The 27,902-nt window shown below is 40.5% G+C and overlaps 3 protein-coding genes across 5 annotated transcripts; 2 read left to right on the top strand and 1 right to left on the bottom strand.

Moving 5' to 3' along the window:
• The first annotated feature begins 28 nt into the window (after positions 1-28).
• LOC129582557 (QRFP-like peptide receptor) lies at positions 29-10,912 on the top strand. The gene is made up of 5 exons (XM_055474079.1): positions 29-888; positions 4,287-4,745; positions 7,810-7,910; positions 10,142-10,232; positions 10,450-10,912. Exons 1-5 carry the CDS (start codon positions 472-474, stop codon positions 10,714-10,716), a joined length of 1,335 nt encoding a protein of 444 aa, XP_055330054.1. The 5' UTR covers positions 29-471; the 3' UTR covers positions 10,717-10,912.
• Positions 10,913-12,383: 1,471 nt separating this feature from the next.
• On the top strand, positions 12,384-16,534 carry LOC129582660 (ATP-dependent RNA helicase DbpA-like). Its single transcript, XM_055474237.1, has 7 exons — positions 12,384-13,086; positions 13,541-13,860; positions 14,063-14,344; positions 14,923-15,235; positions 15,496-15,589; positions 15,671-15,762; positions 15,979-16,534. The coding sequence occupies exons 1-7, from the start codon at positions 12,561-12,563 to the stop codon at positions 16,293-16,295; spliced, it is 1,944 nt and encodes a 647-aa protein (XP_055330212.1). The 5' UTR covers positions 12,384-12,560; the 3' UTR covers positions 16,296-16,534.
• A 241-nt stretch (positions 16,535-16,775) lies between these two features.
• On the bottom strand, positions 16,776-27,764 carry LOC129582559 (alpha-actinin-like). 3 transcript variants are annotated; one of them, XM_055474083.1, is made up of 19 exons: positions 27,252-27,764; positions 26,824-26,992; positions 22,789-22,893; positions 22,565-22,694; positions 22,272-22,358; positions 22,111-22,198; positions 21,884-22,044; positions 21,394-21,479; positions 20,678-20,770; positions 20,153-20,460; positions 19,954-20,083; positions 19,703-19,794; positions 19,541-19,649; positions 19,247-19,309; positions 18,869-19,190; positions 18,339-18,661; positions 18,115-18,273; positions 17,847-18,005; positions 16,776-17,556 (listed from the first exon to the last, which is right to left on the bottom strand). In XM_055474083.1, exons 2-19 carry the CDS (start codon positions 26,941-26,943, stop codon positions 17,407-17,409), a joined length of 2,685 nt encoding a protein of 894 aa, XP_055330058.1. In that variant the 5' UTR covers positions 26,944-26,992; positions 27,252-27,764; the 3' UTR covers positions 16,776-17,406. The 3 variants fall into 3 exon arrangements, with proteins under 3 accessions (XP_055330058.1, XP_055330056.1, XP_055330057.1); XM_055474081.1 differs by lacking the exon at positions 27,252-27,764 and having other exon boundaries at positions 26,824-27,186; XM_055474082.1 differs by lacking the exons at positions 21,394-21,479; positions 27,252-27,764 and adding an exon at positions 21,096-21,181 and having other exon boundaries at positions 26,824-27,186.
• Positions 27,765-27,902: the final 138 nt, after the last annotated feature.

The following is a 27,902-nucleotide window of genomic DNA, read 5'->3' as shown; positions in this document are numbered from 1 at the left end:
TTACATCACGCAATACGGTGCATCTTCATACACGCAGCCGTTGCCGCAGTGGGCAGGGTCAGGCGTATGCTAAAGCAGGCGCGCGCGCGCCGGCAATCGGTTAGCGATTCCTTTTTCCCATCGCTTAGCAGATAATATTCTCCAAATGTTTTTCAAGCGTCGCCGCCAGTGCAATCTCAATGTACGATTTTCTATTAGTATATGCCGATGCCGGCAACATGGAGACATATATGATTTCTGATTTTGTCAACAATCTTCCCGCGGTTTTTGCTGGGCTATGTTTTTTCTCGATGAGGTCACCGTGATCATATCCCCTGAAAACGCTTTTTAATGACAATTTTTCAGCGGGTATCAGCTGTATATTGCGTAATTATGGAGCAAGCTATTGTACTGATAAGATCCCGCGTGCGGATTTAATTCCCCAATAATCAGGGATTTGTGGATATACATTTTTCCCCCTTCTTATATACCATGTCGTCCGATCATATTACACTGCTACCGGAAGTGCCGCAGCGCCTGGATAACACCTCGCTGGATTATGATTATTATCGTGTTACGCCGCTCTACCACGATGCCGCGTCGCAGTATCCGTATTCCACCGATGCCCCGGCGGTGTCGCATATTTACATTGCCACACCGGCGGTGGTGGCGGTATTGGCGGTATTCTATGGTTCCATCAGTCTGCTGGCATTATGCGGCAACGGACTGGTCGTGCTCATTATCGCCAGCAATAAACGCATGCAATCAGTGACCAATTTCCTCTTGGCCAATCTGGCCTCAGCGGATATTCTCATCGCGGTGGCCGCGGTGCCGTTCCAGTTCCAGGCGGCATTACTGCAGCGATGGGTGCTGCCGGATTTTATGTGTATCGTTGCGCCTTTTGTGCAAGTAAGCAGTAAAACATTGATATTGTATTTTTTTGTTATTGACAACATTTAAAAATTAAATTAGGAATTAGACAAATTCTGTGCAAACCTTTGCAGTATATAATTTCATTAATATTTTGCAAATACGCTTTATAAATTTTTAAAATTTATATATAGCAAGTTTTATTTTGGTCTTGGAAATAAATTTTTAGGGCAGCAGGCAGCATTTCAAAAGAGAAGACATTAACATGTAGACGCATTATCAGCATTTTTCGCAACCATTAGCACTAATGATGATCATCTGTACACCTTATACGCAGCAGCTGTGATTGCACGTCAGCAAAGGTTAAATCCCAAAAATGTACATCACTCGGCGAATGCGCTTAGCATTCGGCAAACATGACTCTTCAGCTTCTTTTCAGCGCCCCAGCATTTACGTTCATTGGCAGTTTAATTGTAAATTCTGTTCTTGGCAATAAATATCAACCGCAACGATAAATCACAGTCAACCATTTTATATCTATATATGCGAACCGGCGAACGTACAGAGCCAATCTTTGCCGGGATGGTAATTATAACTAACTAGCAGCAAATGGACTTGATTATGTCCTTTAAAAATTTAGTGTCATTAATTACGCCAAATGATCGAAATGACAGACAGTAATGCGTTCAATGCACTTTTTCCAAACCATCCTGACTGTATCGTTCGCGACTAATTTGCACACACACACAACACGTATACTGTACCGAAAAGTGTGTGCGGGGGATGCAGCGACATCACTTTCCTGGCCATTAAATTCCTGCAGCGTCCCGGCACTGCCAAATGAGCAAGTAGCCGGTTTGAGTAGTTTTTGAGACGTTTTAGTGGCACCAGCACTCTGTCAAACGGCGCCCACTGTACACTGACAGTGAGAATGCTCACTTCCGGTATCATTAGCATATTCAACCATGGCAGTACTTAGTCAGTCTGCCGACCAGCACAGTTGACAGCTTTCCCAGATTTGTTTCTAATCGTAATTCTGCTAATACAAATATTAAAATAATTTGATTTTCCTGTGACATTTATTGGCATTCTAATTTTTTACTTATGTTTTACATAGAAAATAAACCAGTAACTGCCAAACTAATAATTATTCCTGATAATAAGAAGTGCGGTACAACATTTTTTATATACCGATTACATCGAAAAAAATTATTTTGATTGTGCGTAAATTTTAATAGTAGTAAAATTTACCATGAAGTTAGTAGAACTATTACTGAGAACCCATTTTGCAAATGAATATAATGGACAGCGTAATACTATGAAAAGTCGAGGTACGTTAAATAATTTGGCTTGAATTGCGTAAGAAGTGTGATATGTGTGTTTGATTGCTTACATTGGTTTTATAAGATTCTGGATGATAATATTCGATGGGCCATTTAGACCGGCTGTGTATGTGTAGAGTGGTGGAAAGGTTTTTTCGGCAACCATGAAACGTGATACCGCGGAAATTTTTAAGCCATTTCCGGCAAGAATAGCCACTTTAACGCCAGCTTAGATTTGCAAACATACCATGCTTCTCTTTGCTATCTTGGATTACGTTACCAACTGTCTCGTATATTAATGCACTTGTTGAAAAATTACATGAGCATTATGACACTTCAATGCCAGACCAGAAATTTTTTAAGCGAAATGGAAGAAACCAGGGTGTCCATTTGCAGTGCATGTCAAGTGAATTTGTTCCTCTAAAAATCCGTGATTTTTTTATGCGCTACGGATTTATAGAAGATTATTTTGAATTTGTAAACAACAATTAGTAAACATATTGTAACGAAGATTTTTATATATATGTCGACTTAAGTATTTTTTAGCCGTGGCAGAAATACTTTTATCTATTCAAATATTCCGATAAAATGCACTGTTTATGAAAAGCACAGTTTCACCGCCGTTTAGATTATATGCCATAACATTTGCATTAAATTTAGGAGTAATTCAAAATATTTTCATAATGATGCATTTTCTGACGAAAGCTATTAGCGGATTACGTACGTCCTCATCGTCCCAAATCGTCCACAATGACTAATCTCGTACATAAATGTCACGGTTAAGAAGTAAAAGTCAAATGGACTGCAGCATATATATAGCGAAAGGTTATTGCCGCTTTCGGGTCGCATAACACCGGGCGCGGCTAACAGTGCGCGGTGTCCGGTGCGCTGCTGGGACAGCGCGATTAGCCAGGGATATCGGGGGAAGAAATCACTTGAAGGCAACATGCGGAAATGACTCTAATTGACTATGCGCCTTCAAGCTGTTTACGATTAGCCAGTCGATACTTAATAAGATCATCCTTTTTGCGCCCGACCGGCTACCGTTGAATGCCGGTTTACATTTACTACTGCATGCGTATAATTATACGCGTTGTCCCGTCAAATGTATTTTGGGACATTTTTTATATGCTTTATAATGTGGCATAATTTATGCATTCGTCCATATATGGCGGCCAATCAAGCCGGCATCAAGAGGGGAACTGACGATGATGCGCGTTGAACGCGTTCGGCAAACTTTTACAGCTTTAATTGCTTATTAAGCCACAATTTCCGCTATCACGCCCCACTTTTACCACGGCACATCCGGCGCAACGGCTATCACGGGGCCATATGAACAAATATTTTCCATACTTTGCATACCCGAGATAAATGTGCACTCAGGGGACCACTAAAACATTCTCGCATTTCTCGCTTGGCGTATTACCGGGATTCTTCGGATTACATGCCGCATGTCCCTTTTGAGCTGTTGTTTGTGTCGAATGCGCTATCAGCTTTCGGCATAAAATTTGACTATATTTTCTAAGTAGGGTAGTGTTTATTGCATTGACTTAATATGTATAAAACAAAAACTTTTTATAACCTAAGCGTGCAATGCACTCACATGCAGCTTTAGGAAACCCGTCAGAAATTTACACAGCTGAAAAGTCATTTTTGAAATATTTTCTTTTACTTAATTTTGATGTTACGTACACCGTTTAATTGTAGTTAGTATCTCTTTCTTTTTAAAACTTTTTATGTATTATTAATTTTTTAAATATTGCTTTCACAATTTAAGTTGGAAAAAATACCTTATACGAAAAACTAAAACACCGGAACCGGAAGCATACTGTACTCTGGTTTTAATGGATAATTTTATAAAGAACGGCAACGCTTTTCTTCAGCATTTTCGGAACTCCATACCCTTATACGACTCACAGTCTGCTGCTAACGTGCAGATGATTGGCAATATTTGCGCCTCATACAGTGTAATTATGTACTTAATACTACATAATAGATGGTCTATAAAGTTTAATCTAGCTTTTGAAAAAATTATACTTCGCTGTTATTATACTAGCGAGTGGGTAGCAACAGCCGGAAGACAGAATTAACAATTTCCTGTTATAAAAATTGTAGGTCCTGTCCGTGAACGTCAGCATCCTGACATTAACGGTAATATCCATTGAGCGCTACCGCGCCCTCCTGTATCCCTTTAAAGCGCGGATTACGAAGAGCGCTGCCGGTTATGCCATTGCTGTGATATGGATAATCGCCATTGTCTGCGCCGCTCCGATGGCCGTCACCCTGCGGGTGGTTGACCTCGGGGATGTGGTTAATGGACCGCGGCCCTTCTGTTTTCCATCCGGTCTGGCCATCCCCTTCAACGACTCACTGGCCGCTCAGGAGGATGCCTGGATGCGCTCACAGAACCGCTTCAACGGCTACGTGGCGTTCCTGGTGGCCTTGCAGTTTATTATACCGCTGACGATTATCGGGTTCGCCTATATCACCATTGCCATGCATTTATGGGGCTCCAGTGCCGGGCCGGGTGAGCAGAATCAGCAGCATCTCTATCGGATCAAACTGCGAAAAAAGGTAAATTAGTACACGCATTCTCAAAAAGAAAAATAAATTCCAAATTCAGTGCAGTCCAAATTTGCCAATATTCTGCTTTTTCAAACTCGTGAACACAGTAATGTACGATACGAGTACATAACATATAAATGATCCATGTAAATAAGTGATACATAACATCAATATCATCATCACCTGCAATCTGTTAATGTACATATAGTATGTAACCTGTCATACAATATTTTATACAATAATTCTTTGCAGTAGAAATAATTAATGTAATACTAGTAATTTATGTATATACGCAATAAAAACAACAACATAACATTACTGCATTATTAAAATGAAATATAAAATTTTGTACAAAGTACCGTTATTTTTTAGTTATATGTATTTTCTAACGTTTTGTGGTATTTTTAGTATAATCTGTCAAAATAGCGATAAGTCATGTGCATGTGCATGAAAGTACCAGTATGTACTATAAGTCATGTGCATTTATTCATTAAGTCTGCAGTTAGTAATTAAAGCGACATTAAGGCTGTAGATGAAGTTTTTGTAAATTGGTTCACCCTGCATTGTTAGTTGATCGAGCGTCCAACGCACGTGCCGGTTAAACCGGGAGGCAACCGTCAAGTAATTCTTTTCATTCTTTTCACGAATTTTCTCCCGACAACATATCCTTGTTGACCGTGGTGTCCGACGTGATTAATGCCAGCACAGTAAATATTCATGACTACTCCGTGTGTCAGAAGACGCTCACTCTGTCTGATAAGGATGCCGAGTAAACACACACGTTGCAGCACATTTCCCGAATTTTTCTCCGTGTTTTCCAAAATAATCGCATTGTGGATGCAGTGCGCGCGCCTGGCGATGACTATATACTGCCGGCGAAAATCGATCCCACACCAGAAATGAGCCGTAGTTGTAGGGATGACTAGTGTTGTGCTGCTGATTTGGCTAATTTTTAACGAGATCAATCACTACAATTTATTCACAGCGGCATTGTTGGAACGCTGATGCTGTATATATCAGATTGCTTGACGCAGTGAGAAAAAAATCATGACGCAATGAATTGCCGGCAAAAATTCATTGACTGCAATGATTTTTGTAAATCAAACGAATTACACGATATATACATGGAAAATTACGCAATACGAAAACATTTGTTTTGCGCTTACAGAAGTGCTCTTATATTATACAAACTGCAGTCTATATAATACACCAAAAATACTAGTAAAAAAAGCGATTTATGTAGTTGAACAAGTCGCTGGATAGTAGAACAGCAGTGTTACATGCAATTAGTGCATATGAGACGTGTTTATAGTTTTAAAAAAATATCGTCTTTTTTACAGACATTATGATTAATGCAAAATATTTGATTCCACAATTAAATTTCAAAAAAATTCGTATGTGTTTATTATAAATTTAATTATAACGAACGTACAGTAAGAAACGTACAACGTGCCGTTTAAAATTTTGGTGTAAAAACCAAGGAATGTTGCATTAACTGCCATTACCTGTCATTACTTACAAGTAGGAACAAGTTTTTTATAAAATACTGTGTCATAAACCGCTTCGAATGCGCGGCGTAATAGAATACAGTGTAATTTGTATAATTACGGTGTATGGTGGAAAATGCCGGGTATTCGCACTTAGCGGCAGAAAGTGCAAGGAAACATTAGCGTTTAACGACGTTCGACCAGATCCTCCAGAAAGTGATAGTAGGTCAAAGTAGAGGAATAAGTGCTGCTACATTACAACTGTGAAGGAGCGAAAAAAATGCTTTGCCGTTTCGTTTATTTTTCAAGTGTACAAAACTGTCAAGCCACACGCTCGAGAGCGTATACACTGCAAAATACTCAGGATTGACGAAAAGCTATACACAGGAATACAGAGTGCTTTAATTTGTCACAGTAACGCAGGAAGAATTCCTGCATATGTATATATACAAGTGACCTTAAAAAATCTGCGCAAAGCGCATTATAAAAAGCCATTTTGAAAGTAATATTTTAACAAAAAAATATGCTAATATCTTTTAAGAAAAAATACTGGAAAATTTACAAAAATTTTCGTTAGAAATTTAAAAGATTTGTTGTGGCAGCCACCATGATTTTGCACATTCCACTGACACGCGATACTCGTACCACAAAAAAATCCTCATTGGCATTTGAATACAAATGACTAGATACATTAGTATGGGAATGACGCTAATTTATTGTACAATGCCGGTGGCCGTTTTCTGATCCGACTTTCGTCAGAAAAAAATTTCACGGTCACTCCTGACGCCCGCCCCGCGATCAATACCGCGGAATGGCATGCACTTAGTAATTTCTGGGCATTTAATTTTGGACGTCTCCCGGCCTGTGCGTATAAATCAGGAGGAAAAGCAGCAGAGGAAAAAAACTCTCCGCACAGATGTCAAGCGCGTAAAACGCGCCCAGCACAACCCGTCGATCTGGGCCTATTCCCACATGTACACGCCCCAGTATATGGCCAGTGTCCCGAAGGATTTCTTCTTCTTATAATCGAGAATAACATACACTACCGGCAAGAGAAAAATAGCCTTGAAAAAATAATCCCCGCCCGGATGGGTATATAGTATTGACTGTTTATCGTTAAACGACCAGTCCGGCCATCAATTAAGAGATTACGCAGGGAAAAAACCATATTTGATGGCAGTCCGTGCGCGGGTGGCAGCACACACGCCACCGTCGATTATGCAATGGCGCGATGCGTAAATCGCAGTGGTAAAAAGTCAGGCTGCTGTGTAATGGGAAAGATAATGCTGTTAATCTCCACATGGCTTAGCGGCAATTCTTTATCTGTGCCGGCACTGACATTGTCAAACGACGGCGGCTTATTTATAAGCTTTTGCAGTTGACATTCGATGTATGAAATTTCATGTGTAACAGTATCCCACTCACGTTTAGTATTACATCAACAGTAAACTTGAAAAAGAGCGAGTACTAGCGCAATTAAACCGGATTAATTGTTTTGCAAATATACAGTATAACAAAAATACGTAGTTTAAGTGAACACAAACGTTTGGCAGTATACAATACTGTATGTTGTTGTTTTTGTGCAGGTGATTAAAATGCTGATCCTCGTGGTTGCCCTTTTTGCCATTTGCTGGCTCCCGTTGCAGACCTACAACCTCCTCACCGTGGCACTTCCGGCCATCAACGAGTAAGTCGAATCCGGCATTGTATTTACCGGTTTCCGATTTACATTAACCGGAAAGGTTTCCAGTTAAAAAAGCCACTCTGCATGGTATTGTCATGGATTTGCGCGCTATAGAAACTTCAAAAAACAAAACATAAACTATGCAAATTGTAAATTCTTATGCCGGTTCATCGGTTTAAAAATATATGCGTAGCTGCATATTTGGCTAATTTAAGTAATAATTGTACCATGCAAAGTATCAGTCAATAATTTGCTAATTAGAAGAATTTTAGCTTCAAATTCAAATGTCTTTACTACTGTACATGAATATTACGTGCACCGAGTGGTATATGGGCACTTAGCAGTCGATTTACGGTAAGGTCAAATGCTCGTAGTTAACTTCACTTGCGCTGTGTTCGGAACAATTTTTACGATCAGATGTTCGTGCAAAGGGAAACACAATAAAAATTTGGGCTAAATGTTATGGTTGCTTCCGCTATCGTTGTTCCAGGCGATTTGTAATAGGGACGTATAGCATGCACATTACCACCCCATTTTTTTTACTGTGAGTTAACAGCGGAAATTTCAAGATCAAACAATAACTGTTTGGACAAGATGGCCTGTTGTTCGCTTAGATAAATGGGGGTTTCCAGCTGGATCACGGGGGTGAGAAACATACGGGAATGAAAACCCTATGAACCGGAAGTAATTTTATGTAGTGATCAAGGTTTAATGTAAAATCAATGATCAGTGCCGGTCATGCGTAACTTCAGATTTGTACGTCGACATCGTTAGGGAAACTCTTCTTGGAGTGCGCAATAAAATTAAGTACTGCATAAATGTTTACCGTTGCGCATAACAAATCATTTTCGCGCTTTTGTATAATATTTAAGAAATTTAAACAAAATGTTTTGCACTTATGTTGACAATAAATCCCTATGCAGAAATAATTCAGAAATTGTTTTTGTTTAAAGTAATACAGCTCTCAAAAAATTTATTGTGCAAAACGATGAAAAAATTAAATTTAATTCGCCTCTTTTTAGTTAGATTTTCCGGAGCACTTCTGCTTAGATTGACATGTTTCTATGTATTTAGAAATGTCAATCTCTGGCAGCACAAAATTAAAATGCCCGGGATAGTGGGTGTGTGATGTTAGTTACACAAGTGCTGGGTTAATATACGGAAACTGCTGGCAATTAATCTTCATCCCGTGACCTTGGAATCAATGTATGCTGATGGGCACAACGAGGAAAATTGACAGGGACGACAACGTTTTGAACGTGGTCAAGACTCAAATACACAGATCCACGAGTTTATATGTATATACGAAATATCGTGTCAAGCAGCAGGCGCCGGGGCCGAGTTGGGCCGGGTCGGGAGGGAGTTATATAATGAAGGCCGTTAAGTGATCACGAAAACGTGGCATTGTACATAATATTGATTGGGAGCCAAATACAGGCAGGACCATCGCCGAGTGGGGAACATGCCGAATCCTAATCAGAGAATACACATTACACATACACAGAGAGAGGATGTTCAGCAATTTTTAACTACCACCGTGTGCCGGGTTCCCTTGGTGGCATGCATGTTGTTTTTTGACAGGACAATGTTGAGGAGGGAAAAATGATTTGACCATGATAAACGATGTTTGTGTTAGTGGGTATAAGAATGGAAATTCATACAGTGTATATTCAGACACACCGGGTCGATGCGCATGCCGCCGATAGGGTAGTACGCAGAAGGTCTTTTTAGCTACGGAATAGTCTTATGGGGAAATGCAACGTGATCAATGTCCGGTTATTCTTTGCATTTGGTAACTATAATTTTAGAAAACATGATCTAATAGTGTTCATAAAGCTGATTATAGTATTATGTAATCTGTTCCTCTTGGTTGCAAAAATATTGAGAAAGGTCACCGACTCCCTGGCACTTACTATGATGGTTTAGTCAGTACAAATAAACAATTCTACAAAAACATTTTGTTGTGAACGAAGTTTAACTTTAAATTCTTGTTGCTAATGCCGCAGAAATTAAAATTGTTGTACATGCCGAAATTTGATTCAGATATCCAAATAATAAAATAGTAAAATCAGTACATTTGTATGGTAGCTTGTATGCACGTACGTCAAAATTTTGAATGCAAATATCGATAAAATATACAAGAAAATGTACTATATTAATTACAGATTTTTCACTTCGATTCATTTACACATAAAGGAGACGTGTGTTGACTTCCGCTTATCTTGATGTTGCAGTTTCAGGTACATCAATATTATCTGGTTCTGCTGCAATTTCCTTGCCATGTCCAATTCCTGCCAAAATCCTTTCATTCTAGGATTTTATAATGTGCGTAAAAACTACAAACGGACAATACTTTTGCTGTAGATCATTTAAGAATTGTGACTAACTATTTTACTAACATGCTTGAATTTTTAATCTCTTAAAAATGAAGCGGTAAACCGAAAGGTCATTGCATGCCGCCATAAATTCACATTTTACAGTTCAACCATGTTTATAAACCGGTAAACTTAATTTTCACAATTTTGCTATCGTATTTCTACAGGAGAAATTTCGCAGTGAACTGCGTTCCAAGTTCAAATTGTGTTTCTGCTTACGCCGCTCACATGCCCGCCGCGCCACAACACTAACACGCACAACAAGGGGCGAAACGGAAGTGGGCGATCAGACGGTGGGCTTCACCATTACTCGTATGGACCGCGTCAAGCAGTCGGGCAAACGCCATGCCAACCACCACACGCGGATATCCGACGATTCGCCCATATACGGCAATATTAAGGTCCCTCTCGATCCGGCAGATTACTACGACTAATACTTATACATGTTTGATTTTTTTTCTATGCATGCGATTTTTGTCAAATGTACAATTTACTTATATGTAACCGACGAAAATCTCAATGTCGCGGTGCTCGTTGTCTTATATTATGGTCTTTTTTGTCGGGTTACGGAATTTGTGGACAGCTTCGAAACTTTTCACGGACGCCAGTAATAAAGCCTTGGCGAATCGATAGTGTTTTGTACAAGCTCGACAATGTTCATCTCGTGCCTTGAACATTTCTTTAATAGTCGCAAACAATTTTGACATTATCATTGTCATCGTCCAGTGCAAGTAAGTACTCACTTTGAAAGCAACGATGAAACCAAACTATATTGCTGCATTGATAAATAAGCAGCAAAATATTTTTCTACGTATGCGAAGCAAATGTGTCTTCGAGGTAGCAATTAAGAGGAAGTAAACGAGAGATACCAGCTAGCGTTTGTAGTACGAGTACAATACGTATATGCAATGCGAAACATAAATACATCAATACCCGTTGTATAATTATGCGTTTGAATTAACCATAAGTATCTCTGTATCTGCATTGTAAACAATTTACTTTTACACATTTTTTGCTGCTCATAAGGTAAATCGTATAGTAACTGTGCTTTTTGTTTGCATGCACATAGCACACACATAATAAAATTGTAAAACGTAAATTGCATAATGATACGAGTACTAATGCAAGTAAGTATGTAATTACTTTAATTACTTAATGTTAAATGCGCCAGCAGTACTTACAAAACGAAATACAGCCGTACATACTTGTAATAATTATAGCAGTGCAGTCGTTGCACAGCGTTATTGAGTACTCTATGCTTTCTTTTTTTAATGATTGGTCCGATGAGGACCTTGGCAAAGTTTTTGGATTTTACATTTCACGTAGTATGTTGAACCATGAACTGTCACATCTTGACCAGCATCCCATAAATTCAAGCACACACACGCGATCGCAATCAAAAGAAACCTGGTGCCACCTATGGCCACCATCGGGGTGCTTCCGCTACCCATGAACACAACAGCAGCCCATAGAAACGAGTATATAAAGGTCACGTTTTAAGAGAATTCCTTCTTTGAATTATTTTCAGCCACGTATTCCACTTCGTTCTATCGCACAAATTTTACCAAAACTTCGTTAAAAAACTTTCGAATTAGATCCAAATTTGTCTTTTCGCCAAAATCTACGGTAATACGAGCTGGAGATTTTGCAATAATCCCCCACAAGCAAAAACGTTTTGAAGTTCTACGGTTTCTTTCAATAGCACATAAACATCTGAATAATAAGCAATCGGCCAGTTTAGTGAGTTTACAGAAATCAAATTTTCGAATGATTGAAATTAATATTTGATGAACGTAGTTTAGTAAGTTTTTGAAATTTTCATTTAGGCGGTTGAGGCAATGGGGACCTAGTGAACCCATCCTTTAATTGAAGTACATATTCCTATACTGAAACAAGAAATTGGTTAAAATACGAATACTTATCAAATAAAAAAACTTATCGTTAATTTTACTTGGTTAGTTGCTACTAATTCTACTTGAGTGGTTACTGTCGTATTAGGGCCCTCCCTGGCGTTCGGTTACGAAGTTTACTCCCTGCCATTTTCTACACGCAAAAAACTAGTGTAGTAAGTACTTAACTTTCTGCTTGGGCCGAGCAAGCAGCTTGGCTTTTCACGTTTGACGTCGTTAATCGATTACGAATTCCGCAAGAGTCAAGAGTTCTGTGTTCGATTTGTACGATTATTCCCAGATCAGTAATGTGCATTTTTTTGCGCTGATAACTGCGATTGTACTACGACCCGTTGACTAGCGAGCTAACCGCTGCAGACCGCGAAACAATGGCCACGCACCGTCGTCTGCGCATCCAGCTGAATCAGCCCAGTGCACCGCCCGTGGTCGAACGCACCGAACCCCCCATTTCCCCTCCCTGCACCCCGCTGTCTCCCGTCTCCGCAACCAACTTTCCTCCTACCACCATCCACCCCTCGGACAGCTTCTCCTCTTCCGGCTTCAAGGAACCCGATTCTGCCGATCTTAGCACGACATCGAAATCGCTCAGTTCGCGTCTGGACGATCTGTCGATCAACTATGCCGAACTGGAAAGTCTGCCGAAACCCGAGGCCCTTCCACGGCAGCCGGGGCAGTTTTTCGGGCATGCTGCCCTGCCCGTCCGCGGGGCGATGGTGACGTTGAAGGGGGAGTATTTTCATCTGGGCACGGTGGAAAAACCGCTGCCGGCCGATAAGGATTTGTTGCGGATGCGTCAAGCGTGGCTGGTCAAAGCACGCGATCTGGATCGGCGGGCCAATGCGCGGAGGAAGAGAATGGGGCTGGCACCGTCCATGTTCTCCGCTGAAAACAAGCGTAAGTTAACCGCCGTCGATGTTCGCGTTGAGAAATTTTGAGATTGTTTGATGACTTCGGTGGCATTTCGCTGTGCGAAGAAACCAGCAGCCCATTGATTTCTCGACAAAAATCGAGCCATTGTACACACGTAACAGTCAACCGTGGATGGTTGAACTGTAATTGTATGAATTGCTGTCGGTGTTGCCCATAGTATTGCCGTTAAATTTGTTTGACTACGTTTTTAATTTCGTTTTGCACAACTTTTATCGTTTATTTCATTGCTACACATATTTAATTTAGTCCTTTCGTTAGGTTGTGACTGGTTGTCCTTTCGTTTGTTTTTCAGCGTGTGTGTACTGTATAGTGGTCGTTTTACCGTTTTACTTGGACTGATGTTGACGTACATTCGGTTTACATTGATTTAACAATATAAAGCTTTGGATTGCTGACCGCGGTTTAAATGGTGTCGTAGGTGAACCAGAGCATTTTATCCCCAAACAGAATTTCTCCGCGGAAGAGGAAGTGTTTGCTGACATTGGCGGCCCGACGACCGGCGAATACATTGACGATTATCTGGAGCAACCCGTTTTAACGAATTATCTGGGCAATCAGGATAATACTCCACAGATCCATCCGATCCAAACGACACTGGCTGGTTTGCCGGATCCTCTCCCGCGCAATGCGGCCAGGATCGGAATCAGCGAACTTCTTCCCATTCAGCGAGCGGTTATTCCCATCATTCATGAGGGCTATGATGTTATTGGCGTGTCGCCCACCGGAACCGGGAAAACGGTCGGTGCAGTTTGAAGAAAGCTTCGGGTTGAAAAATATTTTCTTATTGGTAGTTGTATTTTTATTGTGTTTCATTTGAATGCAACATTGATATGCGTGTGTTGTTTTGTTATTATAGCCATCCTAACTTTGGATTTTTGATATTTGTAGCGATATTTGGTACGCAAAATGAATAATTAAATAATAACCCTTTGTCCTATAGGCCAGCTTCTTGATACCAATTATCTGGAGAATCCTTATGGAATACCGGTCTGGTCCAAGTGCCGTCGTTCTGAAGCCGCGCGCCCTTATCATGTGTCCTACACGTGAGTTGGCGGATCAGATTTGCAAGATGGCCGTGCAGCTGTGTTACGGAACAAAGATATCCTCGATGGTCATCTATGGAGCAATAGATACCGAGTATCTGGGACGAAAGCTCTCCGAAGGCTTCGATATCATTGTTGGCACTCCGGGCCGGCTTTTGGAAGCGATAAATAACAAAAAGGTATTACGCTGAATTTGTACTGCATGGGAAGATTGGGAACATTGACTGTGGAACAGCAGCTGGCTAGTTTTATCTGACAAACTATTTGGTATGATTTAGCAGTATTACAGCACTTGTAGCGGTGTCGTAGTGGATGGGCTCGACGTTAGAAATGGCATAATTTTCGTCTTTATTGAAATGTGAATGAGCATCCATACTGTAAATTCGTTAAGCACTGTGATCCAGGATTATTTTCCTTCTCATTATTTTTTTCTCATTAAACTTGTTTGGATGTAATAATAAATGCCAGTTTGCAGTTCTTCTAACCGTCAGAAGTATTCAGAAGATAGAAAACGGACCTGTTGTTGGCCGGCCTGCAACTGGACCGTTGCACCTGCTTTTACAGATTTCACGTTATGGGCAATAACCACACAGTTAACAAAAAATACAAGCAGTGGTACACTATTTGACAGTTAGAATTTAAACACTAAAAAAACAACCAAAGCCTTCATTTTCGCTTGGGTTATTGTTTACGTTTGATTTTTATTTCAACGAATTGTAATGAGCTCTTTAGGGATTTTGGTGCACTCCTTTTACAGATTAGCTTTGCCCAAGTCCGTTACGTCGTGGTGGATGAAGTGGACCGGATGCTATTAAATCGTGCTTTTCCCGAGGTGGTGGCCATATTGGAAAGCCCGGCATTTGTCCCGCCGAATCGTCGCCAGACCATGTTTTTTTCGGCCACTCTGGCCGAGCACAAAGTGAACATTCTGCGACACCATCAGGCTAATCCATTTTCCGTCCGCATCGGGGAGCCGGGTCCTCTGGGCACTATCGCACAAAGCTTTGAACGATTGAAAGGATTCAATGAGAAGGAAAATAATCTGCACCGAATTCTGGATGAAGTTGGAGGTATGGTTTTATCTGATTTGATAACTGGGAGTGATGAAAATTGAAAATAGAAAAATACATCTGTGATGACTGTAATGCTGGATTCTATAATGATCTTTTTCAAAGGTGCAGTGTTTGACAGTATGATTATCGATTTTTAAAAAGCACTTGAGACTGGCGATGAAGTAGTTTTGTTTCAAGTGTTTAATTGCTTGCTCGAATTAATTGATCAAAATCATTGCGAGTGTTGATTAACATACATAATTTCGTCGTTTTTACAGAGACTGCTAAAGTCATCGTGTTCGTGCGGACCAAAGACAACGCGAACATGCTAGCCGCATCTTTGAGCGGACGGCGCGCTGCAACTATCCACGCGTAAGCATTGTTTTACAGATTTTGTCCTAGTCTAACTCCATGTTGACACCCACTCGAAGTCTGAACGACTGTTTTGCACAGTGGTTTCACTCAGAAAGACCGCGTGGAGGAGATGGAAAAATTTCGCAACGGGGATAACAACGTTCTTGTCACTACGGATTTAGCTTCACGAGGTAAGTGCATCTTGCACAGCTTATCCCAAATTTAAATTTTTATGTGTATTTAATTAAGTATTTTTTCTGTTAACGAAATTTAACGGACACTTTAACGCAACGTTCAAATACATAAAACCCTAATCGGCTTTATATTTAAAGCAGTAGTGGGGCCGTTGTTACGGTGGTAATTTTATATGATATGTACTCTGATTGTAACTTTTGATGAATAAACAGGCCTGGACATTGCCGGTGTGGATGTGGTGATCAACTTCAGTCTGCCGAGTACCGTGGAAGACTACATCCACCGGATTGGCCGAAGTGGTCGCAAAGGTCACCCTGGCCGAGCCATCAGCTTCTACGATCCGCTGCGCCGCGCTGACCAGTATCTGATTGGACCGCTGATCACGGCATTGAAGGGCAGTTGTATACCGGTTGATCGCTGGTTGGAGGAGGAGGCGGACAAAGGAATAGCTGGATTCCAGGTTAACGAAAACGCGTCCGATGCGAACGATCTGGCGGACATGAATATGTTTTTAAATCCGATTATTTGATTGGCAAATCTGGCGTTTTCTTATTCTTTTAACGACTTTTGGCAGTACAGGATTACTTAACATGTTTCTAAAACGCTTTTAAATTCTTTGCAGTTCTTTTACAGGTTTTACATGTTATTAATGCGATTTAAACGAAATTTCGCTTAGTGTATCTGTAAGTACAGTATTTACAAGCACATGGTGCTGTATTGCCTTGAGTTTACTGCGTACTTCATTTTTATTAAAATTCAATTAGGGTATACGTGTGTGAGCGAATGCTCCCATCCGACGGCATCCATAATCCATATCCACTTCTAACTCTATCGTTTCGTTTTAAATATTTTCTTATTTATTAACAAAAACGCGCGTGGACTCCGTGGAGCAAGCAAGAACAAGCAGAAAAATGACGACTGCAGAAGTTAAGGACGAGCAAGCAAACTCTTTTGTTCATGAACGCGTATAATCGCGCTGGTTATTATAAATAAGAGCTGGAGAAATGGATGTTGTAATAGAATTATTATTTTTGTCAACCAATATCATGCTGACGTAGGTTCCCCAGCACAAGTATATAACAGGCCAAGTAAAAGAAACCAGCGAAACAAGTAACCGGAAAGCGCTCTGAAATTGCTGCAGGAACCCAAATACCGCTTTAGCAAGCCAACTCACTAATCAAAATGGCAGATGAAAAGCATCAATAAAACCAAATAATAAACAAAAACACAACTGCCTGGGAACTAACCGGCAGGCAGAGAAAGCAAACCACAAACACCAAGAGGAAAACATCAAAAAACCTAAACAGTTTAAAAACTCAATATTCCGTAGTTAAATGAATAACACATGCTGGATCAAAATGAAAAAAAAAACATCTAAAGCAGAATTTAATGGCACTTGATCTGGCATCTGAATAAAATATATATATCCGGCGCGCGCAGGATGAGCATTGCCATGTCAAACTGGTGATAATCTGATTAATACCGCACAGTGTAACGTCCATCCAGCCCGCATGATAACGAAGAAAAATAACCGATAAAACAGGATAATGTCCAGCACACCAACTCCAACCAGGCAATCACAATCAGCATGCTCAGCCAAAAAATGGATACAATACAAGGGGGGATAAAAGTGGGGGCAGTTAAAACTGGTATAATGTCCTGGCAAAGGAGCCGTAATCAAGGGCCTGCGGTGGTGCTCCAGGACCGTGGAAGGGCTGCATTTTACGAATGCAGTATTCGGCCTGATCGGGCGGGAGTTCTCTCCGCAGATCATCTGGCATTATATAAGGCTACAAACAGAAAAAATCAATGTTATATTACCTGCCTTAGACAACAAGCTTTTAGCATTTTCTAAAAATTAGAACAGTTTAGCTACAAAAAATTGATTTATTTCGAAATTTTATTTTCGAATGCCGAATGATATTATATAGTTTATGGAGGCATGGATTCGGCTGTATGGATTTAAAATACATTACACTACGAATGCACACATGCAAGAAACGGCGAACGTACGCTGAACGTGGATTTTCTACGGTTTTGAATAAAGCACATAAGGAATCTAATTTATTTAACTGATTACCCTATCTTGAGCCAAAACTCTGAAGGATTCAATAAGCTGATCAGCTGAATCGGTCTCCGTTGCTTGACGCGTGAAATAGTCCAGGAAAGATTCAAATTTCACGTAGCCGGTCATGTTTGGATCCACTTGGGACATGATTTTACGGAAAAGGGTTTCTCCCTAAACAGTGACGTAACTTGAATAAAACAACAGTTATGATAAAAGGCAAAAAGATATAGAGAACACTGCTCAGTGGAAATACTATGTGCTAAATAATGCTAATATATACCTGTTTATCGTTCCTGACATTATGTCCCAGACTGAGCAAGCACGCCTTGAATTCCTCCGGCGTTAAGCGTCCGGTACGGTTCTTATCAAAATGATTGAAGGACAGTCGATATTCATTCAACTGTTCACTCGTAATACCCTTCGAGTCTCGCGTAAGAATCTGCAAAGCATATCAATCATAAATATTACAAATTCAGTAATAGCAAACAAAATTATTCACTGTACCTGATTTTCCACTTCGTTAATATTGCGATTAATGGACGTCAGCAGCTGTTCCCATCCTACTCGCAACGTTTCCATGGTATATTTGGTGTATTTGTTCTCCAAGATGATCGCTTCCTGCTCGGCCTGATGGTACTGTTCCAGTTCATCGATATGTGGCCGGAACGCTTCCACCGCAGTTCGGCAGGCTCGCAGTTTACCAAGGGCATCCTCCAACGACTTGTGCACACCCATGCCGATGGACGCGACGATATCCAGCTGCTTTTCAATCCACGGACCAACCACATTGGCTTTCTCCGCAAACTGCCGACGGATGCGTTCATTCTCTGTCAAAATAACATCCCGTTGTAAAACTTCCACGTCATTACAAAGTACGCCATCAAAAATCATTTTATGTTAAATTTACAATGCAATAAATGCTTCGGACGCGATTATTTATACATAAAAAGTCCTCTCCTATGTTCTGGAACGTAATTAAAAAATTTATTAAAGGTAAAAAAATTAAAGCCTTATGAGAAAAACGGCATTCTTACGCTGCTGCTTCATCATCTCCTGTTGTAAGGCCTGATCGCGACGCGGCACCAACTGTCGGACCTCATTCCATTTGTTGGTCACTTCCTGTGCTGTCATGTTCGTATAGGGATTCTCCATGGCGCCGGGGATGTTGTGCTGTTGAGCGAAGCGCTGCACTTCTTGAAACAAACCAAGCAGCGTACGGAACTCTTTGTCGGCTTCCACCAGGGTGGTTTTGAACGTTTCATGGTCATTGATCAGTCCCTGAGTTGCTTCGATCGTGTGGACGATAAACATATCAACCAAGTCTTCTCGCGCACCGTCCAACCAATTGTTGAAAGGCTGCAAGGCGGAAATGTGAAGCTGCGATATAAGTGACAGGAGCTCTCTAAACTTACCGACACTCGTTTGGCAAAATCCAAATGCAAGGTGTCAACACGTTCCAGAACCTTCTCCACTTCCTACCGCAAAAAAATAGTAAAAATTAGGTACAGGGAGTTTCAAAATCTTGGAAGCACAACCATTCGTTTCAGTTCAGAGTCAGATTTTGCTTTGAAAATTACGGAGCCTGTTTTATTACGGTCCGTAACACATAAACATAAACAGTAATTATAATAATCTGCTTTGCTTTTCAGCCGAAAATACGGCAAATTACCGGTGAATAACGACGACAGAAGTAGTTTTATACTTACGTCAATGCCCTGGCGTCGTTGTACAGTGAGGGATCCAATACGATCCCAATGACTGCAAATGCGTTGGCAGCGTTGGTTGATGGCCGGCGAATCATGATAGCCGAGTTTACTGTAACATAACAACGGTTAAGAAAGCACTGACGCAAACAAAACACCACTCACTTTAATTCCTCCGCAATGGCCGCAATCTGCTCAACACGCTCCTGATGCACAGCCAGATCGCTTTCGAACGCTTCATGTTTCCGTTTCAAGGCCTAAATTAGGCAATCACAATAATATTTATGCCAAAAATACGCACACCGTAAAACGCCTATCAGCAGCACTCCATGACGAATGCCAACCGAATCAGCCGGAAGTTTATGGGAGACAGACCAAAAAGCAGGTTTGAAAGATTTTCAATGAAAAATTCGTACCCGAACTTCGGAAAGAGTTGCATTGCGATAATCATTGCGTGAAAGCAGTTCCTCTTTGCCTTTCGACCACTCTTCATGAATATCGGCCTTGCGTTTGAACTTCTGCGCTAAGCGATCCAATCGTTCCAAACTATAATAAAAACACACCGGTGATTTATTTCCATTTCAGATTTACACATATAAACCATTTCGTGTGTACCGCATCATTTCCGACAGCAGCCAGTCTTCAAATCCCCGTTCGGCATTCTCCAGATTCTTCCAGGCGTTGGCGATGTCCGACACCATGCGGCCTTCTTTGGGCATGTATGGTGGACGGTTCTGGAGGCGCAGTTTGGTCTGCAGTGTGTTAAATGCCGTCTCCAGTTCGCCCTTCTGCGAAACACGCGGTGGCTTGTGCTGTGTGCGATAGGTGCGAAATTCATCCAGCTTCTTGCGGACACCGGGCAGTGTGTTGTCCGTGGTGCGGTTTTCCAACCACGGTGTTGTCCGTTGAATCCATCCTAAGAGCTATTTATAAAAACATCGTTCGTTAATATACAAACGCAATAATCTAATCTCACACCACTTTTTGCTAAAATTAAGTTGGAACTTAAATACATACATGCCTGGAAAAATGCCTATCTCTTCAAAAATCAACAAGCATATATCTTATGATTTCATAAAAACTGTTGTATTATACAACTACTCCTCCGGGTATATTTCCGCTTGAACATAGTTCACTCACATCACTAGCCAGGCGGTCGTATTCATTTTCCAAATCTTCATTGCCTTGGCGGCCTTTCAGAGCCCGTCCAATACGTTGAGCTGCGGATTCAGCCTGGCACAGTTAAAAACAACAATATGTACAGTTTATATCACTGAGAAAACAGTTTATCAAAAAGTGTTAACAATATATTCAGAGCAGGATAAAATTATTAGTCTGGCAGCTAAATCGTAAAACACAAACTTCCGTTCCAAAATTTCTGTTAGTAATTATTATTATTTCACTGTCAAATGACACAAGTATACAAAGAGCATATTAAACACATGATTACACATTACGCGTTAATTATCCAACAAAATTAATATCGGAAGCCGAACACATACTGCACCCCTTATTCATCATCAACTAGCAATGTATCGGTAAAACAAACAAATTTTACCTCTTGCGCATGTGTAAAATGGTGATAATAACTGGACACGTAGGTTATTATGGAACGTTCATCAGGCCGTTCATTGGCTACGATTTCTGCAATGCATTTACACACACGTGCATTTGTTATGGGGATTACAACCAGTTATACGAAATTCACAGGGAAGAAAAGGAGAACCCGAAAGGAAAACATGCACTCACAAACGCAGAACACAAAAAACTAAACCAACGCGTTAATTTTGCGTCGTGCGTTCAACATATCACGGAAATCAGGAGCGGTAATTCTTTGTACCATGTCGACAAAGTACCTGATTTTGGTTGGCGAACGCATGATAAAAGCAGGACACATATGTCATGACTGCTCGCTCGTCCGGCTTCGGCATGTCAACCATATCTGATAAAATATGGCTTTTTCAATCTCGACGATAGGAAGACAAAAGAATACGTAATCACTGCGAATCAATAATTCAAACTTTCTGTCAATTAAAACCGCACTGCATGATATGACGCTACCGCGCTCTTGTTCACTGACAGATACACGTGTCAATAAAACACCGCTATCACTGCAAAAAGTATCAATTTAACGAAATCCAGTGCGTTTCAAAAAAAGTCTGTGATAAAAAAATCCAGTCGTTGTGAAAGACAGCGTAAATATCGCAAAAGCCGCACACGAAACATGACGAGCTTTAAAAAACACACTCAACAAATGTGAAGAACAGATAAGAAAGGAAAGCCCATCACCAGTAAGTAGTAAGTACAATACAGCATTAGAATTCATAAAAACCGTAAAACGCGTACCTTCAGCATCCAACATGCGCGGTATATCCAGATATTTCTCGGCGATATCAAAGGCCAGATTCAGATTCTGCAGTGGATTAGCTTTGGATAGTTTGTTATAATCAATCAAATCAGGACGATGGCGGTGAATAAGAGCGCAAAACGCCAGACCATCTTTCCAGCTGCAAGTAGGTAAACATTCTGCAATACCTTTAACGAAATCAGCTTTGCTTCCTTGAATAACTAACCTGATGTGGAAATTCTGAACATTGACGTTCTTGTAGGGAGCAGTTTTTCTCTGGCACCATAAAAGCAAGCCATCCTTGGCGGTCATTTCTACGGAAAACATGCAATTATAATCGTATGACTATGAATTTCATAAATGCAGTGTATTTCGACATTGTTATACCGTCAACGGAAATATCTTGGATGGCAAATCGCAGAATAATCGTCCAGATCATACCCAGCGTCATCTTGACGTTACCATCCACGATCTCTGCAAAAACCGTAAAAAATTACTTAGAAATATGCAAACCAAACATTGAAACAGCTCACTTGCATCCGTATTAATAAATTACAGTACATTTTCCAAATTTTTTTAGCTACTTACAAGGATATTAATTTTTGTTACTGATAGAAATTTAAAGGGAAGTTTTCGTTGGTTCCAACTTATTACAGGACGCTTTGCGAGATAAAACACACCTTCGGCACCGATGGACACCAAGCGCACGCCTTTGCTGGCAATGAAATCCAATGCCTTGTTCACGTTGGCAATTTTGTGGAATCTCATCTTGCCGCGGTCGGGCTTGGGGAGCTGCTCACCGGAAAGAATCTAAACAAAGTAATTTTAATCAGCGGAGTTGCATTTCCAGCCGCGCAAAGGTCAAGAAAACAAAACAAAGCACGATATTTATAAATCCGCTTACTTCCAGCAACAACATCAACTTTAATCCATTTTGGAAGTCCTCTTCAATGTTGTCAATCTGGGTTCCGGCCTTGCGCAGATGGGAATTACACCAAGCAGTGAAAGTCTACAAAAAAACTCACCATATTATTTGGTAATCTATTTAACGATGAATTGATTAATCATTAAATTTTGCGTACATTTGCAGTCAAATTTATCATTGTATTCACATAACAGTAAAGGCAAAATGCAAACGGTAATGTATTTCTTAGGAAGACTTAGATTTCTGAGCAGATCCAAGTCGTAAAATTCTCAGTTTTCCCAAGTCAGAAAATAAGTTTTCGAGTTAATGCTGCTTTATTGATATTGATTCGAAATTAAAATAAATTTAGTAGATTAATTTAATTCCAAAAGTGTAGAGTATTCAGACACACTCGCCGAATACAGTGCCTGTCCGTGATCGCACGCCTTTGTTCATGCTGAGTCTTCTTCTTCAAGTGTCCGAATCATCGCTGTAAACGCTTACTGTTTATTCCTTATTCTGGTTTTAATGTATTTGTAAAAACGCAGCAGGTATGATTTATGCGACATTTCATCAATGAACCACCACCCTAAATCTATCACAACCTAATGTTTTCACGCGTAAAATGTAAGCATTCAGGTATCCCTTATGACCGATTCAGGCATTTCTATGATCGGTGACACACAGTTCCTGGTCCGCAACGAAAGTGCCAGCTGAAGTCATGCAGCGATAACAGTGAAAAACTCTCGAATTCACTCCGTTATCTATTAATAAAAATCCATTAGCTATTAATATCCTCGTAAATCTGGTTAGCAGCCGTCTTCAGCTTGACGGCATGCACTGTGTGTGGATTATACGATTTCTCTCCCAATCAACGACTCCGCTGGTTTAACAACCGCAATAAAAAAGCATTCCGAATTCCATTGGTCAAACGAAGAATTCAGCAAATAGGCACGTTAGTGGATGTTGAACAAGTGCAAAACACTTGAAACATTCTTACATCAAATATACCGCTGATCTAAGGGAAAGCTGAAAAGTCGTCCGACTGTGATTTATATCGCGAAAATTAAATAAACTTATGCCGGATGTTATTAAAATCGTTCATGATTACTACACGGGTATAATGCCTCCTCAACTTTGTAAGGGGTAAATTCGTAAAATATTTAGCGCCAATTTTGTAAAGCTTTATTTAAATTAATTTAGCCATGTGCACACTGAAACGCTTTTATTTCTCGCGTGCAGGTGAATCTAATTCGGACTGTGTCCTGCTGGCAGAAAATTAAAACATCACTGATTTAATACAGCATATATTATTGTGTAACATAAAACAAATTCTGTCGACTGATGATCAAATCTGAAAGTCAATCTCCAGCATGACCGGTGCGCGGCTCTTTGTGGCTAGGGGAATGAGAGTGCGATCAAGAGTCAAGAAGTGCACTAATATCTGTCATTCATAATTTGACATGCAGTTGCGCACAGGTATCACAGAGATAAAATGTCAATATCAACAGTAATGTCAACGTTTCCGCATATACACACAACCAACTGTCCAAGCTCTTTTCAGACGCTTTTCATCCACTTGAACTTACCACTTTTGAAGTCTAATTGAATCATCTACATCTCTCTACCGCTCACGATCATTTCAAGTCGTAGTTGTATCACAAAATTTGAATAAAAGTTATTTTATTTCTTTCCATCGTTTTTCTATTTTAGCCCATCATTTTGCAGTGCAAAATTTTTATGTCTGCGGTAACTAACCCTTTTTCGGTCAACCAGTTACCAGTTAACCACTATCGACTTATTCGACTATAATGTCTTTGTTAAGAAATGGCTTCTAAGCTGTCAAATTTCACAATTAAGGATGTGCAACGATAAAATAAAAAATTACAGACATCCGTCGACTAAATTTGTTTCTTTCAGTTCAGCCTTTCCTAATTTTGGTAGAGCATTTAAATTATAATAGCGAAATAGCAAGCGAAGTGATTAAGATCTATGTAAAATTAAAAACAATAAATCGTCAAACAATATTATCAATATGCGGTGGAGGCAAAACTGGACAAACGCCATCGTTTCACTCGCACATCCGCCCTCGCATCTGACGCAACAAGTTTCCAACCAGACATTCCCATGATTCAGTATCTGTACGGCAACTTAAAAACTGCCGTGCCGCCGCCGCTCATTCACATTAACGTCGGAGCATGAAGAGTAACCATATTAGCGACTGTATATACAAGAGCAGGCTCCCGAAATACGCCAAGCTCAATCCATTTTTGGGCAGCCAGACGAACAACTGGGTTTTAATACGCTCCCGTGCATCCACTAATCACCCGCGCATACATACACACAGCCGACAAAACCGGCGGGTTTTAATGACTCAGATTTCTGTATGAAAATCACGGAAAAAAACACTCAACCCGCTCTCCTCAGCGGTACAAAACCCTGAAAACACCAACGTCAAAACACTCCGGTTTCAGCGGGAAACTACAGAAAAATACGGTCAAAGCCTACGCGCTCTGACCAGCGATCATTTTCCGGTTGACTAAGCCAAATATGGGCCTCATTAGATATCAAACCTCGCATGTTCGCCCCAAATGTACAGATCTGCCAGATCCAATTTGTAGCTGAGAGAAAATAACCAACTTCTAATGACAGTAAATCAAAATTAACGGCTAATTTTCCAAGAACATTGTCGTTTTTAGAGATCTTGCACAAAGTTTTCTATCTATCCTTCTCGTTTTTTTTAAAGTTAACGGGGTCCAAAAATATTTTCTTTTACTAACGTGTCTTTGTTGATGACAAAAAACGAGGCAGAAAAAATTTTCTATTTAATTAACAAATACAAGAACTTACAATATTAAACAAACAAATTTAGGTTCACGAAAAAATATATGTACAGTAAGAAATAAGGAGAATATAATATTGTTGCATCGCAGTGACTCGCGTCGCGTGCGAAGCCTACTAAAAAAGGCAAACACAGAAAATAAAAATATTTTTTTAAAAAACGACATTTGGCCGAATATAAATTGATGTGTTACAGTAAATAATTTATGCGTTCGTGCCGACAGCAGACGAAATCGTCCATTGCACGGTACGGATTTAGCGGATAACGGGTATCACACACGACGCTGATGAAAACCTGCTGGAGAGGAAGCTGGTCAGCATCAGCCGCGCAAACTGGCAGCTGTCAATTACAAGAGGCTACCTTGTATCCATTGCGGTGAATAAGTCGAAAAAGCAAATATTGACTGGCACTTAACACACAAAAGTCAAGTCTAACGCACAGAATACATACTGGTCAAGTGAGAGTAAAAAAATGCGGGAAATCCGCAGCGACCCGCCGATTAACTGATGGACGACGGCGGATGTCCAGCCCAGGCACACGGCAATTACACGGCCAATTCACCAGTTTTGTATTCCGGCACTGGCCTGTGTAAAGTTTAATATGCATCTCTCTGTCTGCTGGTCGCCGCTTAAACTCATTTGCCTGATTTGCTGCACAACTGGTTGCAGAACAACAACAACAAAAATGCAATCGAAATCTATTGGCGTAACAGCGACATTTTATTTTATGAAAAACTTACCAATAGTTTTACATTATTGCACAACTATTGTTACTTTATTTTAATCTCTTCCTGCAAAATACACAGTCTTCAAATCTTACATCAAGTTATCTTTCTGCTGTGCTGTCTATTCTACAAAATATATTTATTTCAAAGAAAATCGTCCAGAATTCCGCAAACACACCTTGCAACAATGTCGCTGAGCACATGCATTCCAAAACCGAGTTATCACATACAACCGAAATTTTCCTCAAAGTCAGCAAAACAAATATACAAATTTCCCAAATTCCTTGTAAAATAAAACCAAAAAAAATTCTATCTCCCTGCGCGTTGTCTCAAACGAAAAAAATCCACAAGGAGGAGAAAAAGGATAAAAATACTGGAAAATTAAAAAAAAACTGGGCACTGTCCAAAGCAGCAAAATCTATCGAAATTTTACGGAAAAAAACTGATAAAATTCCCGAAAATTCTTTACCTTGCGCTGCTGCTTCTCCCAGGCTGGATCGAGCAATCCCTCGCGTTCCCATTCCTCCTCCTGCTGCATATACTCATCATAATTGTTGGGCCCATTATTCCCGTTGCCCTGGTACATCATCTTGTCGCCCTTGGATTGATCCGGATTGGAGTAGGTATTATAATCCAAACTGTGAGCAGAATAGCGATTGTGCGCCATGGAAGAAATGACAGGTTTATGCGGAAGGTTAGAAAAAGGTAAGCAGTAAATAACCGCTCAAGAATGTCGCTGGTGATTCGTACACGAAGGGGTGTCTAGAGCGTTTTTATCAGTACCACTTCTCCTCCCAACACTTCGTCAGCGTAATATAATGGGGCAGGAGAAGTTGGAAATGTGCACTATGGCTTATCGTCTACGATATGTTGACTTTCCACACCAGTTTTGCTTACCGTTATTATCGCCAATTTTACAATAAGGCTCGGACGGTGAAGGTAGATAAGCCTGTGCACAGCCACTGCGAATGTATTATTGTTACGATAAAAAGTCCGCGCACTCTCTCGTAACGTATTGCGATCGGGCTCGCCCTCTTCGTGCCAAAAATATGGTCCGCCTTTCCTTTTGCTGATATCCCAGATGAAATACACTTGCCACAAAGATGAACTACAGATGTGTGGCCGTGTCGGCAGCAGTGGCAGCAGACGGGAAAAGGAACGTGAAAGAAATATGACAAATTTATTTTTACGAGAGATGATCTAGAATCCGTTGACGATCTCTGCTGCTACAGCATCATACAGATCGGGCGGATCGGCGCTCGACTCGGATTCAAGCTCTGGGCGGCGCTCGGGTTGACTGACCGCTTGTGCTAGCCAGCGTAGCCGCTGACTTTTTGAAATGTTTATCGACTCTAAATCTGTAATCACGAAAAACAAGCTAAACAATAATTTTTTCTTCGGAATCTGTGTTTCTCATGTTTGTTGTTTATCCGATAAAAGCTTTGAAAAGAGTAAGAGACTCACTAAGAAAGGAAAGCTGATGTCCGCGAGACAACTCAGACAAGGACACTGTACAGCAATTAGCCCGCCCTCCTATGCCTGATTGGT

Source organism: Paramacrobiotus metropolitanus, unplaced genomic scaffold, assembly GCF_019649055.1.
Source record: "Paramacrobiotus metropolitanus isolate TYO unplaced genomic scaffold, Prichtersi_v1.0 Parri_scaffold0000008, whole genome shotgun sequence".
NCBI classification, from domain to species: domain Eukaryota; kingdom Metazoa; phylum Tardigrada; class Eutardigrada; order Parachela; family Macrobiotidae; genus Paramacrobiotus; species Paramacrobiotus metropolitanus.
This window is presented reverse-complemented; position numbering and strand designations above follow the sequence as displayed.

Coding starts and splice junctions, on each gene's coding strand:
- LOC129582557 (XM_055474079.1), top strand. CDS start 472: ATGTCGTCCGATCATATTACACTGCTACCGGAAGTGCCGCAGCGCCTG. Junction 889..4,286: donor TCGTTGCGCCTTTTGTGCAA/GTAAGCAGTAAA, acceptor TAAAAATTGTAG/GTCCTGTCCGTGAACGTCAG. Junction 7,911..10,141: donor GCACTTCCGGCCATCAACGA/GTAAGTCGAATC, acceptor TTGATGTTGCAG/TTTCAGGTACATCAATATTA.
- LOC129582660 (XM_055474237.1), top strand. CDS start 12,561: ATGGCCACGCACCGTCGTCTGCGCATCCAGCTGAATCAGCCCAGTGCA. Junction 14,345..14,922: donor AAGCGATAAATAACAAAAAG/GTATTACGCTGA, acceptor CTCCTTTTACAG/ATTAGCTTTGCCCAAGTCCG. Junction 15,590..15,670: donor CGCGCTGCAACTATCCACGC/GTAAGCATTGTT, acceptor TGTTTTGCACAG/TGGTTTCACTCAGAAAGACC.
- LOC129582559 (XM_055474081.1), bottom strand. CDS start 27,021: ATGGCGCACAATCGCTATTCTGCTCACAGTTTGGATTATAATACCTAC. Junction 22,695..22,788: donor AGTTGATGTTGTTGCTGGAA/GTAAGCGGATTT, acceptor TACTTTGTTTAG/ATTCTTTCCGGTGAGCAGCT. Junction 20,461..20,677: donor ACGACCGCCTGGCTAGTGAT/GTGAGTGAACTA, acceptor TTTTATAAATAG/CTCTTAGGATGGATTCAACG.